This window comes from Mus pahari, chromosome 18, assembly GCF_900095145.1.
Source record: "Mus pahari chromosome 18, PAHARI_EIJ_v1.1, whole genome shotgun sequence".
Lineage (NCBI taxonomy): Eukaryota > Metazoa > Chordata > Mammalia > Rodentia > Muridae > Mus > Mus pahari.
This window is the reverse complement of record NC_034607.1, coordinates 32,573,884-32,588,365: the sequence shown is the minus strand read 5'-3', so window position 1 is coordinate 32,588,365 and position 14,482 is coordinate 32,573,884. Positions and strand designations below refer to the sequence as shown.

The 14,482-nt window shown below is 44.8% G+C and overlaps 1 protein-coding gene across 2 annotated transcripts in view; it reads left to right on the top strand.

Annotated features, from left to right (window-relative positions):
- Window positions 1–14,482, top strand: part of Twsg1 (twisted gastrulation BMP signaling modulator 1) — a 37,268-nt gene that overhangs the window by 12,433 nt on the left and 10,353 nt on the right. For both annotated transcript variants that reach the window (XM_029531487.1, XM_021217751.1), the window contains exon 3: window positions 6,168–6,267. In XM_029531487.1, the coding sequence (XP_029387347.1) occupies window positions 6,168–6,267 (100 nt within the window). The remainder of the gene's footprint in view (window positions 1–6,167; window positions 6,268–14,482) is intronic.

The window sequence follows — 14,482 nt, the reverse complement described above, 5'->3', positions numbered from 1 at the left end:
GCGAAACCCAGGTCGTCTGGAAGAGCTTGATTTCGAGCCCTTAACTGCCAAGCTCTCTCTTCAGCTACCCCGTCAAGATAGTCTGCAAGTAGCTGATCCCAGTGCAGAGGGAAAGCCTGGCCACAGCGTGGCTCTTCTGCGCAGCCCACTGAGCTGTCATCACAGAGCCATGGGCTGCGGGCTGCGGGCTGCGGGCTGCGGGCTGCGGGCTGTGGGCTACAGAGCACAAGGTGTGTTGCCATTGTAGGTGGTCATCATAGCTTTCCTCTCTAATTCAAGAGGAGCTGGGTTTGATTTCTAGCACCCACATGGCAGATCACATCTGTAATACCAGTTCTAGAGACCTGATGCTCTCTTACCTTGTTGAGGTACATACAGGCAAAATACCCATACAATAATAATAATAATAACAATATTATTATTATTATTATTATTATTATTATTATTATTATTATTTCAGAGATATGGTCTGGTAATGTGACAGAGAACTTACCTAATGGATGTATCTGGAGGATATCATCCTTGATGGGGTAACCCAATCACAGAAGAGGTCACTAGATACGCACTCACTGATAAGTGGATATTAGCCCAGAAACTTAGAACACCCAAGATACAATTTGCAAAACACAAGAAAACCAAAAAGAANGAAGACCAATGTGTGGATACTTCATTCCTCCTTAGAATAGGGAACAAAATGCCCATAAAAGAAGTAACAGAGACAAAGTTAGGAGCTAAGATGAAAGGATGGACTATCCAGACACCACCCCACCCAGGAATCTATCCCATCATCAGCCACCAAGCCCAGACACTATTGCATATGCCAGAGAGATTCTGCTGAGAGGACCCTGATATGGTGGCCTCTTGTGAGGCAATGCCAGTGCCTGGCGGGCACAGAGGTGGATGCTCACAGTCGGCTGTTGGATGGAGCACGGGACCCCCAATGGAGGAACTAGAGGGAGTACCCAGGGAGCTGAGGGGGTCTGCAACCCTGTGGGTGGAACAACAATCTGAACTGACCAGCACCCCCAGAGCTCGTGTCTCTGGCTGCGTGTGTAGCAGAGGATGGCGTACTCGGCCATCATTGGGAAGGGAGGCCCCTTGGTCTTGCAAACTTTATATGCCCCATGGACGGGGACGCCAGGGCCAAGAAGTGGGGGTGGGTGGGCGGGGAGAGGGTGTGGGGAACATTCAGGATAGCATTTGAAATGTGAATGAAGAAAATATCTAATAAAATAATAAAAAAATAAAAAAGAAAAGAAAAGCTCTGTGTTGGATTCCCAGCAGTCAAAATAAGTAATGCCATAGTTTATAACAGGATGTTCATTAGGAAACTTAGATTTTCCTTTGTTAGTTTGGTTTGAACAACATCTGAAGTGCTGAAATGACATACTATGAGGATGTGAGAGCATTTGCTTATGTTTAGTCAGAGCATTCATGAAATAACTAAAAACAACAACGTTTTCCTGGAACGTCACAGAGACCATGGTCTGTTGGTCATGTAAATGTTTTACCAGGATGGTAGCGGACAGTCAGGGCAGTGCGGTCATCCCAGCTGCTGTGCACAAGGGTGGTCCCTGAGTAAATATTTATTTTGTGCTTTGACTGGGAAGAAATCTTGCTCTAAACGTCAACAAGCCAATGGTTGTCTTGGTGCATATGTGCAGTCACTCTGTTTGAAGTGGGAAGCTGTAATATGGGCGCTGCTTTTGACTGGATTTTACTGCTTTTATAGAAAGTTTTAGAGTTGGTAAGGTAGTTGGTGGGGTAAAAACACCTGCTGCCCAGCCTGGTAACAAGTTCCATACCTGAGACCCATGGGGAGAAGAGAAGCAAGGCCTACAGGTTGTCCTCCGACCTACACACACACATACATACACACACACACACACACACACACACACACACACACACACACTGAATGATGAATGAATGAATAACGTGTCATTTAAAATAACAATACAAATAAATCAATAACAATTTGGATCAATCATCTGTCTGCCATGGTCTGTTAGCTTTCCATCACTGTGACAGAACATCTCAGATAATCAGCTTAAGTGGTATGATGGTTACCGTCATTGTCACCTTGGCTGGGTTTAGTTAGAGTTACCAACTAGGAGACATACTGTGAGCATATCTTTGAGGCATTCCCAGAGAGGATTAGCTGAAGAGGGACCTACCCCAGAAGTTGGTGGCACATCACCCAGTAGCCTGGGGCCCAGATAGAATGAAAGGAGGAAGCCAGGATGCCATTCCGTCCTCTGTTCCTTGCCCACTGGGATGTGGAAGGTAAGGTGTTGTAGCTTGCGTGCTCCTGCTGCTTCAGAGCTACCTGTCACCATGCACTCTCCCGTGGTGGACTGAGAGCCAAAGTGATACCCTCTTCCTTACATAGCTTTCGCTTTTCTCAGGGATTGGGCATGGTATCTTAGTCAGTGTGGTATTGTTGTGAGGAGACACCATGACCAAGACAACTTTTAAGAGAAAGCATTTCATTGGGGCTAGCTTACAGTTTCAGAGGGTGAGTCTGTGACCATCATGGCAGGGAGCATGGCAGCGGGGAGCCAGGTGTGGCCTGGAGCAGTAGCTGCGAGCTCACTTCTGACCCACACAGGACCTAGCATAGGCTTCCCAACCTCACAGCCCACCCCAGGAACACACTTCCTCCATCAAGGCCACACCCACTCCAACAGTCTTTCAAATAATGCCACTCCCGCTGAGTCTGTGGGGACCATTTTCATTCAGAGCATCAGAGACAATAACTAACTTTGCTGCTTTCCTTAGCACAGTGAGGTCCTGTAGTGCCTATAGTATTCCTTAGCACAGTGAGGTCCTGTAGTACCATAGAAATCTCTCGTTTCCTTTACTCTGACCTGTGCTACACATTTAGATTTTTGGTTTGCACTAAGTCTTCTCTCTTAAACATCTTCTGTTGGTTTTCTCCCGCCCAGCCCTTTTTCCTGAATTTCGGTTTGGCTCTGCGTTTTGTTTTGTTTTGCTTTTTAAGGAAGGATTACTTCCTTAAGGCTGGTCTTTAGTTTGCTGTGTCACAAAGGCCAGTCTTTAATTCTTGCTCCTCCTGGGTCTTCCTTCCTGAGCACTGGGATTAAAGATACTTGCTCTCAAGCCTGGCTCCATTTCTGTTTTACAGTTTGTGCTTGCCAGAATGTCTTATAAATAAAACCATGCACTGTGAGTCTATTGCCCATACCCGTCCTCTCTCACTTGGTGTATATTAAATGATGAGACTTGAGCTGGAGAATAGCTTAGCAGGAAAGGTGTTAGCTATCACATGACCTGAGTTTGATTATGGTGCTTGTCCCATGACATGCACATGCACGCCATTCCATGTGTGCCTATTTACATGTATAGACACATAATTAATTTTAAAAATTAAATAATTGACTCAAATTTCACCTTAACTTCCTTTCATTTAAACTTTTTAAGAAGTGCTCATATTCTCACTAAACCCTTCTACTAGTTTCTGAAGTTATGAGGATAACCCATAATGTTTAGTTTTTCCATTTAGTATAAATTTTCCTTTTTTCCGTTATAAAGTTACTGAACAATGTGGTCATCAAAATTTAAGAACACCTACTGGGATCCTTCACACAGGGATCAAACATTGAGTTTCTTGCTCTGACATGTGAGGTTAAGGCCTAGAGTCAGAAGAACTGGTGTCACTGTGAATTTGGGGCCATCTGCACCATGAAGGAGTCAGACAACAGATGATGTTAGCAGTAACCGGCTGAAGCAGTGAGAGAATTGAGCACTGCGTTAGAGTCTCGGCTGAGTGCTCAGCCAGTCCTGGTACACCTTCACGAGCAGTGACTCGGCTCCGGCATCAGCAGTGAGAGCTTAAACAGCTCACAGGGCTTCATCTGAGGATTGCTTGGTTTTTCTCTAACAAAATAACAACCAGGTATCGAAATGCTAGGCATGATTATGCTTTATGTCTCTCGTTCCAAACGGCTTGAAGCAGTAATGTCCAACTCAAACCAGAGTCTGATCCTAGCCACTTACTGACTGAATGTCCTGTGGATTTTATACCTTCATTTGAAAAACAAGACTCACCCACCGTGATGGGAGCCCTGATGGGAGCGCCGAGAGGTAGGAGGCGGTGTGCTGGACAGAGAGCAGCCCTGTGTAAACAGAACCAACTGCAAAACTGGGGAATGTGGCCACAGAAAGGAATTGGAAGCTTTGAGTCACTTTCTGTTTCAGACTTGTGTGAATGTTGTGTTTGGTTTAATCGCGTGTTCCATTTGACTAGGCAGTACTGAAGTTTATTCATAGTGAGGCTGGTAAAATATATAAAAAACCCAGTTCAAAGGAAATGTCTCATTTTACCTCTGTTATTTTTTCTGTTTGAGAAGCAGAGGGTTTTCAAATACATTTATGTTTTTTAAAAGTAGAGGGGAAAGCTAAGGAGGTTTTTGACGTCAGTTTTAAAGTACAAGGCATCATGGTACACATCTGTAATCGTGTCTCTCAGGGGACTAAGGAGGACCTCAAGGTCAGGGCAGCCGTGCAGAGTCAGGCCCGTCAACAACAGCAAGGACATTACACAGCGAGGGAGAGATGGAGAAGAGGCTTAGGGCACTAAGGGTTGCCTGCAGAGATCTCTGCTTTCTCTCAGGGTATTATATAAATTATTCTTTTGTTAGACATGCATCAGAGGCATGGGACGATAGAGCAGTGAGCTAAGCCCTTACCCTCTAAGCAGGAGGACTGGTGTTCTGATCCCCAGTGGTGCGGTGGCCTGCCCACAGCACTCCTCAGGTGCCTGCTGGCCCTTGTCATCTGCAGCAGCCTCCTGTAGCTGCTGGTCACCCTTGGGGCAGGTTGACCCTTGCTTTCCTGACTCGACTGACCTTGGGATAGTCAGTCTTCATTCTCAAGATGGTTCTGGCTAGAGTTCCTAAGGCTTGGCGAGTGAGAGACTGGCCAGCTCTCCTCTTGAGTGCTGACCCGTTGGGTAGAGGAGCCTTGGTCTCACGAAAACCCCCGAGTGAACTGGAGGTTGGTCTTTGGGTTGAGTCCATAGTCTTTTTATCAGGACGGCTGGCTTGCCTCCTGAAGGCTTCTGTGTCCCTCCCTTACCGGGAGGCCATCCTCTGAGTTGCTCTTCAGCTGTCCACTCTCCTCTCCTTTATTTATGGTGCTTTCCGACTTTGTTTGAAGTTGTCCGTTCTGTTATCCTGACTTTTCTCATTCACTGCATCACATGGAGGCTGCTTCTTGTCCACCATCCTTGCCCGGGTCTCTTCACCATAAAGCCTCTGCCCCATAATGGGAGTGGTCGTGGAGTTTCAGTGCAAAGAGGAAAAACACTTGTTACCGTGCCTGTAAAGAATTATGAAAGCACACTGCTTCAGTGTATCATAGATTAATAAATAAAATTGTGTATGTGAATGTGGGGCCACAGATAGAATGTCATACCTTGTATGACCTGGGCAAACACACCACTATTGGGTTGTCTGTACCATTAGCCCTCACATAGTAATTTTGGGTTTGGAGTGTTGGCCAGTGAACCCAAGACCTTGCTCATGCTAGGTAAGTGCTTTACTTACAAAGCAACATCACTGGCCCTTGCTATTGGATGTATTTCTATTTGTTTTAGACAAAGTCTTGCTATGTAGCCCAGACTGGCCTTGAAATTGTAATTCACTTAGATCAGCCTCTTGGGGCAGGGGGGTTATATAATTACAGTAAAATCCAAACTAACAAATTAAAAAAAAAAAAATTGGTGTTTTGTTTTGAAAAAAATATGTTTATGGTTATATTTTACCTGTATGTATGTATGTATGTATGTGTACTGTGTGTTATGTCTGTGTATGTTTGTGTGAGTGTGTGTGTGAGAGAGAGCACACATTAGCATGTGAGTGTGTTATCTGTGGAGGCCAGAAAAGCATGCCAGATCCCCTTTAACTGGAGTTGCAGATGAATGTGAGCTGCCTGCCGAGTGGATGCTGGGGATCTATCTTGGTCCTCTGGACTAGCCAGTGCTCTCAACCACTGATGGTAGTTATGGTCCTGGAAATGATATTATTGAATAAAAAGTATATCAGGAATGAATTTGTATAAATGAAAATGCTGTCGTTATTTTTTGCTCAGAGTTTTGGTTATAGTTGTTTGGGGTTTGGCTTTAAAGTCTGTCCTGTTCTTAGGAGCTCTGCCAGTGCCGGCCTGGCGAAGGGAACTGCCCCTGCTGTAAGGAGTGCATGCTGTGCCTCGGGGCCCTGTGGGACGAGTGCTGCGACTGTGTCGGTGAGTCCACAGGCCAGCTTCTAAGTCACAGAATAGAATCCTTGACTAAATGATGCAAGTTGGGGCTGGACACACACACACGCACACACACATACACACACACACACACACACTCGTGCACACTGTTTTTGCCTTCCATCAGGTATCCTTACCGAACTTTGCAGTCCTGTGGCTGCCCTTCCTTTTAGGTTGAAGCTGTCCCCACACTTTTCACAGGTGGGGTATATCCTCTGAGAGGACTCCAGTTAGAACACAGCCTTTGTCTTCTGCCTCAGGTATATGTGACTTCATACATACTTTGTCTCCATCGTACAGTGCAACACGTTCTTTCCCTGAAGATTGCAGGGATTCTTGGTAAATATTCCCAACCAGACCTACCTCTGAAATGTGATTATCTTAGGTTACTAATATGCAAGTAAAAGCACCCGATAGCTAGTGTTATATTAATTAGGCTACTGTTTTGCTGAAATCATCTGCTTCCAAGTCAGAAACAAAGCCATAGAAACATGTTTTGTGTGATTGGAATGCCTTTTTTTTTGTTTTTGTATTTTGGACTGTGGGTGGGTAGGTGCGAATGGAGGAGGTCAGAGGGCAACGCCAGAAGTTGGTTTTCTTCTGTCACGTTGTGGGATAGATGGGATTAGGCTGAGTTCTCAGATCTGTGCCCAAGAGCCTTCATCTGCTGGGCCATTACACCAGCCCTGCAGGCTTGCCATTGGATCTAAATAGACTTCCCAGGACGTGCTAGCTGTGTGTGTCTGACTCAGTGGCAAGTGCCTCTATTCATCTAGCATCTCACTGGCCCCTGTACCGTTCTTTTAAGCTAATAGGCCACAGAAAGATTTGGGCCTGAAGCTGAGCATGGTATCACCTACCTGTAGTCACAGCTGTGGGGAGGCTGAGCAGGTGAAATTGGGCTGTAATCAGACCTTCTCTCTAGAGACCAAATAAATAAAGCAACCAGTAAAAGAAATATTGAGGGGCTGGAGGGAAGGCTCAGTAGTTAAGAGCACCCCTGACTGCTTTTCCAGAAGTTCCTGGTTCAATTCCCAGCACTCTCATGAAAGTTTACAGCTGTCTGTGATCCGGCTCCAGATGAGTTGTCGCCCTCACACAGACATGCATGCAAGTAAAACACCAATGTACATAAAATAAAAAATTAAACATTAAAAAAGGATAGAGTGAGCATGCATGGGTGTGTGTGTCTGTGCATGCTTGTGGATGACGAAGCTAGAAATAGAATTGGGAGAGAAGACATCTTAAAGGAGATGAGAAATGAAAACAGTAATGGAGTGCATGAATAGTGAAGCAAAGAGGCTGTCTGAGGGAAGACAGAGAATGTGCTGGACACACACACAGAGTCTTAGTTACTTTTTTATTGCTGTGACAAAACACCATTATCAAGTCAACTTATAATAAAAGGAAGCATTTAATTTAGAGGCTCACAGTTCTAGAGAGGGTTAAAGGTCACGGGCTTCATGGTGGGAGGAGCATGGCGGCAGGCAGACAGGCAGACAGGCATGAGGCTGTGAGTTTACGGCTTATCTGAATGAAAAGATAAAATAAAAAGAGGATATAGCCCCTCCTAAGCTGTGAAAATGTTTCCTGTAGCTAGAAGGACAAAGCTGAGAAGGGGACAGGAGTGTAGACTGGGTGAGAGCAGTTTTGCTGGCTGCCCAGGTTCTGTGGGACCACCTGGGACTAGGGAAGTGCTGACAGCTTTGGAGCCCTCTGGGATGTAGGTTTCAGGGAATACCAGCAGTGGCCATTGAAGCATTGGACCATACATGCAGTTGATTGGCAGTCTGCTGGCATAGGTACAAACTAAGAACAGAAGGTAAAGTTGGGGTAAAACTCCCGCCTTGGGTGTACATTTGACACTTACCGTAGTCCTGGTAGTTGAGGGGAGAGGAGGAGTCCCAGGGCCAGGGGAAGGGGAAGTCCACCCTCAGGGTAGGCGGTAGGGAGAATTAGGCTTGGTTGACAAGAGTACTTATCTGGAGTCCATTTGACCTGTAATAGGTGGTCCAAGTCTTACAACTCCCTGACAAGAATTTTGTAAGTTTAGAAAAAGAGATAAAAGTTTTAGGCATATTAACATTAGCCCCGTGTGTAATCTGTACTGAATCTACACTGCAGAGAAGCAGCAGTAGACTCATGCGTCTGCTCTGAGACTTAGTAAAACCTTACGGACCCAAAAAGGATTGTGGGTTTAAATGATGTCCAGAGCGTTGGATGTATAGACTGGACAGATGTTCTCAGCAGGAGAAGCATTCTTTCTCTTTACTTAGAAGACTACCAGGGCTGGATTAATAGCTTATCAGAACTCCATTGATTAGTGTTAAAACCCTGACTTCTCGAGGCCTAACAATGGCAGAGAGAGAATGAAATCTGAAACATTTCTTAAACTCATTTAGTGACTTTATCTCCTTCGGTGTGAGGGAGGTCTGTCAGCAAGGTAAATTGTGTCAGCCCTTTCACCCGGAGACCTAGTAGCTCTAGGAAAAGGAGTCCCGAGTCCTGATTTCAATAGCAGGGCAGCTGCAGCCTTGGGGAAGGGGCTGGTTTGACTGCTGCCGTTTAACCGAGCCACCACCAGCATCCTCCGAGATATGAGGCTGAACCTCAGCAGGTTGTATAATCCACACGACCTGTCCATCAGTTACAGTGCCAGTACTGCTACAGTACAGTTACAGGAGGCTCCCACGGCCTGAATGGCCTGGCTGGGGGCCGTGGTCCTTCTTTGGCTATCAAACATGGCAGCATTAAATCTTTAGCTGCAGCACAGAGCAGCTCTGGCCTTTGGCTTCCGGGCCCAGAGTGTCTGAGAGGTTTTCGTGTAGGAGAGGATTTAGGGAAACTAGCTCACTCTGACCAGGCAGAAGATGGAGGGCAGTCAACCCTCAGGGCATAGGCAGTTTTCCCAAGTGCTTAGCCTTTCCACAATCCAGGTGGAGTCCTTGGCGCCCCATCTGTCTTCTTCAGAGACCTTACAGTTGCTGTGGCTAGGAGCTGGCATTTCTCTCTAGTATAGAAGCTTCTTCATTAAACATTTTAAATGCCATCTCCACCAGATCTCTAAAGAGTGTGAGGAACACAATCTATTAAATATACCAGAGTTAAAGAAACTTAACTTGTTTGTAGTTACTTCTTAAAACAAGTAACCTTTTTTTCAAGGCTTAACTTAAAAACACATACAGGAGGCTAAATAAAACTCATCATTGTAAATGAATTACAATTGTACTTAGCATGGTGTCTTAGTTAGGGTTTTATTGCTGTGAACAGACACCATGACCAAGACTGGCTCCCACGTGCTTAGGTGGAGGGTCTCATTGCCCATCCTAACAGCGACACACTTTCTCCAACAGGGCCACACCTCCTATTGGTGCCAGTCCCTGGGCCAAGCATATTTAAACCATGACACATGGATGTAAGCATAGCTCTAATAGCATTAAAGAACATGAATCCTTTATGAGGTCAGTAAGCTAACTGACCATTAACTTACATGTCTTAATTATCTAATAGTTTACAGGCTTTTATGAGATTAGGATTTTACAGCTTTATCCCTGTTAAGTTTAAGCCTTAAAATTTTGAGTTAAACATTTAATTGAAGATCCTTTAGTACCAAAATAAAACTTTAAACTATAAATTTAGTTAATAGAGACTGGGAACTTTATCCCTTTATAGTGCATCAATATAGAATATCAGAACTCTTTATATGACTCAGATTAAACAAGAGTTGAATCCAAGTGTCATGGTTTGTATGTGCTTAGCCCAGGCAGTGGCACTATTAGAAGCTGTGGCCCTGTTGGAGTAGAAGTGTCACTGTGAGTATAGCCTTTAAGACCCTCACCCTAGCTACCTGGAAGTCAGTCTTCCACCAGCAACCTTCACATGAATATGTAGAGCTCTCAGTTCCTCCTGCACCATGCCTGCCTGCATGCTGCCATGTTTCTCCCTTGATGATACTGGACTGAACCTCTGAACTTGTATGCCAGCCCCAATTAAATGTTGTCCTTATAAGACTTGCCTTGGTCATGGTGTCTGTTCACAGCAGTAAAACCCTAACTAAGACACCAAGTTACATTTACAGTATAGCCTAAACAAAAGTTATATCACATATATAGTTATGTTGTAGCAAATTAAAATTACCTATAAATAGGTTTTTAACTGTAAGCCTTTTTGTTAAAAGGTTTAAGCCAAATTTTGCTACAGATTTTACAGATTTTTTTAATATACCCAATGAATTTTCAAATCCTGAGATAAAGACTGTTTACACAATAGTCTTAAAAGATTTCTTGAGAGCAAAGTGTAGAGAAACCATGGTATAACTTTAGTTTTTCAAACCTCATTTTTAATGATGGTTCTTAAATGCTTTAACCTCCCTGTTAGCCCACCACCCACCAGAGGTAGTGGGAAAGAAAAGATACAGGGGAGGTGGACCTGTTTAGAAAAGTTCTTTGGAGCAACTCCCATCTGTATTGTCTGAAAATCTGCAGTTCAGTTTACAGATTAGCAGCAACAGCTTGGTCCACTTACAAACACTTCACTGATACACTAGCAGTCCAGTTCGGTAGATCAGGATAGCAACAACAATGGCACAACCTAACAGACAGCCAGGCCTCTGCCTCCATACATGTCAACAGGAGGGACCCAGAGGGACACCAGGAAAAGTTCTTGACTGTGCCTCTCTCAGGGAAGCAAAGATCAGCGAAGATGTGAGACCCACAAGCATTGCACAGCTAGCTCTACAGGCAAGCTAAGCTTTGTCTCCATCACTCTGTGGAGTCCTATTTATACCTTCCAAACATCACTAGTCCTCCACGGGCCTTGCCTCAGCGTGTGCATTCAATCAGCCCGAGTCCGTGGAAGCAGTAGGAAACTGCAGTGTACCACCAGAAGGTTTCTGGTCCATTTTGATCCCAATTTATGGAGTCCCAATAAATGTGCTCAACTATGCAATATAAGGCGGACCAATACATGTGTGTTGTTAGCAAAGAATCCTTCATCATGTGTCCTTTCATGTGTTTGCTCCAGCAAAACACCATCCAACCAACTTTCCAGAGAATCCTTAAGTTTCCATTTTATTGTAGAGATAAAAGGTTTTTAAGAATGGAAACTTGGAAAACCTTAGAGATAAGAGACTCTGGGAGCATTTACTTGTGTGGTGGCAGAAGTTGTTACAGTCTGAGAATTCAGAACTCAAGTGTGCATTTGCCATTGAGCTGTGTACTGGTGCAGAGTTGTTTGCAGTAAGACTAATAAAAATCTCTGAGTCTGTGGAGGAAATTGAGTCTAGGGAGAAAAGAAGAAAGGGTCTCGAAACAAACTCCATGCCATAGGGAAGGTTCCAGTAAGCCCTAAGAGAGAGCTGAGAGACAAGAGCAGCACCGCCATTAAGGACAAGAAGGAACCCACAGGAAGCCCACCTAAGGGAGGGACCCAGTAGCTTCCAGACCATGAGGGCACAGAGATGCTGCAGGCTTAGGAAATAGAGTTGCCCATGTGGTCGGGCCCCAGAGTACATAGCAGGGAGATTCCCTCATGGTGGGAGGCTTGGAAGATGTGGCAGACTCCAGGAGGCCACAGAGAGGAGACTTTCCAAGAAGGCAAGGAAAGATGTTTGGTTAAGAGCTAGTGAGGGGAAGAAGCAGTGGAGAGGTGGACTCTAGAATTAGAGTCAAGTCTGATGGGACCAGCAGAGACACATTTCCACACACTACAGGAGAGTCAGGTCGGAAGCCTGGGTGGAGAGACCTAGTCACTTAGAAGGGAGCCCCAGTTATGCCCATTCTGTGGTTTGGCACCAGATGAATAAAAACATAAAATAAGAGGCGAGCATGACTACTCCCAAAGTGTGGAGATGATTCTTATTGTAGATATAAGGGAGGAAGCAGGCCGAGGGAAGAGTCGAGGCTGAACATGGCCAGCTGACTAAAGCGAACTGTGAGAGGAGGGACTTGGGGGAGAGGAAGAGGGAAGCAGCCAACCAAGAGAGGTGGCCCAGGCCAAGAGGCCAGCAGAGCCAAAATGGCTGAGTTATGTAGGACCAGGCTGGGGGAAGGGATGCTGGGAGACCCGGCAAGTGTCCATTTTGATATGTTACTAGGCGGCTCAGGGACTTTCTGGGTTTTTGAAGCTTGATATTATCCATGAACAGGAGGCAGAGCACAAAGTGGTAGTGGTGTGAGAGTTGTGAATGTCAAAGCCCACCCGCAGTGACACCTCCTCCAACAAGGCCACAGCTCCCAATCCTTCCTGTCTTACTTAAGGTTTCTATTGCTGTGAAGAAACACCATAACACAGTAACTTTTATTTAAAAAAAAAAAAAAAGCGCCATTTAATTGGGGCTGGCTTATAGTTGCAGAGGTTTAGTCCATTATTGTCATGGCAGGAAACATGGTGGCATGCTGGCAAACATAGGTGCTGGAGAAGGAGCAGAGGATTCTACATCTTTATCCACCACCAGCAACAGAAGTGAAAGTGACACTAGGTAGAGCTTAAGCAACTGAGACCTCTACACCGACTCCTCCTCCAACAGGCCTGCACAAGGCCACGCCTCCTCATAGTGCCACTCCCCATGGGTCAAACATTCAAGCCATTCTCATTAAAACTGAGGGGGGGGGGGAGGCAGGCTGGCTATGACGACAGGCATTACTTTGTATGCTGACTAAAAAAGTAAAGTTAATTTCTGTTGCTAAGCCCTTCTCATAAATTATTTCCTTTTTACAGTAGCCCTGTAGAGTGTAGGCATGTCATGTTATTAAGTGGTTTTCTTGACTGGATTGACTGACAGAGTGAGAAAAGAGAGTGTTAACCAAAGACTCGGTTGTGCACCGGTGTGCCACATGTTTGCCCAGTGCCGGAGAAGTTGGAAGAGGATGTTGTGTACCTGGGATAGGAGTTACAGATGGCTATGAGCTGACATGTGGGTGCTGGGAATCAAACCCTGGTTCATTGGAAAAGCAGCTGATGCTCTTAACCACTGAGCCGTCTCTCCAGGCCACTGTATGTTCTTAGATGGACATGCTATATAAGAAACTACATCCAAATATCTAGGAAAGACAGAAGGGGGGTGTTTGATGAAATGGTCAACTCTTAAGTAAGTAATGTCTTCCAGCTCAACATGATAGTCTACATTTACCAATCTACCCTTGCACAAAGGACACTAGTAAAAATCAAGTGTAAGGATGTAATCAGAAACACTGAAACAATAAAGAGAAATAAAAGATGGAAGCTTAATTGGGTTCTTGTTAGCTATCTAAAGGGAAAGAGAGATTATTGTTATTTTGTAAACAGATTGGAACAAATTCTAAGACTTGCCATTAAAGACAATTATGGTAGAATAGTCCCGTGTAAACCCTGAATCTTGAGAGCTTAGTCAGTGCAGCGGGGAGAAAGAAACTCTAGACTAGGGTCAAAGTTGGGTCTTTATCATGTAGGCGCTGCAAAGAATGAAAGGTGTCCCCAGTGTAAGGACTGGACACAAAGGGAAACAGGGCAAGTACCAACAACTGGAGGAGAACCTGTACCTGATTGTCTTCCTGAGGAAATGTCTCTGAACTATAAAAACAGTCACAGGAAACATGTTTCAATATGACTAGAAAATATAATTCAAAGGGATCTGAATGTTGAAATTAATGTCAGTATTTGGGGGCTAGAGACATGGCTCAGTGGTGAAGAGCACTGGCTTCACTTGGAGGACCCAGGTTCAGTTCTTAACACCTCCGTTGGTGGTTCACAGTGATCTAGAACAGTTACAGGGGATCCAGTGCCCTCTTCAGGCCTCCATTGGCACTGCATGCACGGGGTGCATAGATATCACAGATAGGAGTGCAGGTAAAAACACCCTTATACATAAAATGATAAATATAAACATTAGAATATCATGAACTATAGAACAGACAGATGGAAAATATTACAGGATACTCAAGGAAAGAAAGATTTAAAATAGAGGGGTGGGGGGAAAGTCAGCCAGGTGTGGTTGAAGCACACCTTTAATCCCAGCACTCAGGAGGCAGGTAGGCAGATCTGAGTTTGAGGCCAGCCTGGCCTACAAAGCAAGGTCCAGGATACCAGGGCTATTATACAAAGAAAACTGTCTCTAAATAAAAATTAATTAATTAATTAATTTTAAAAGTCAAAAAGTAATAGAAGAAAATGTCCCAGTTCTGGAGTGAGGGGTTCTTGAAAGACTTCCCAGATTGCCGAGCAA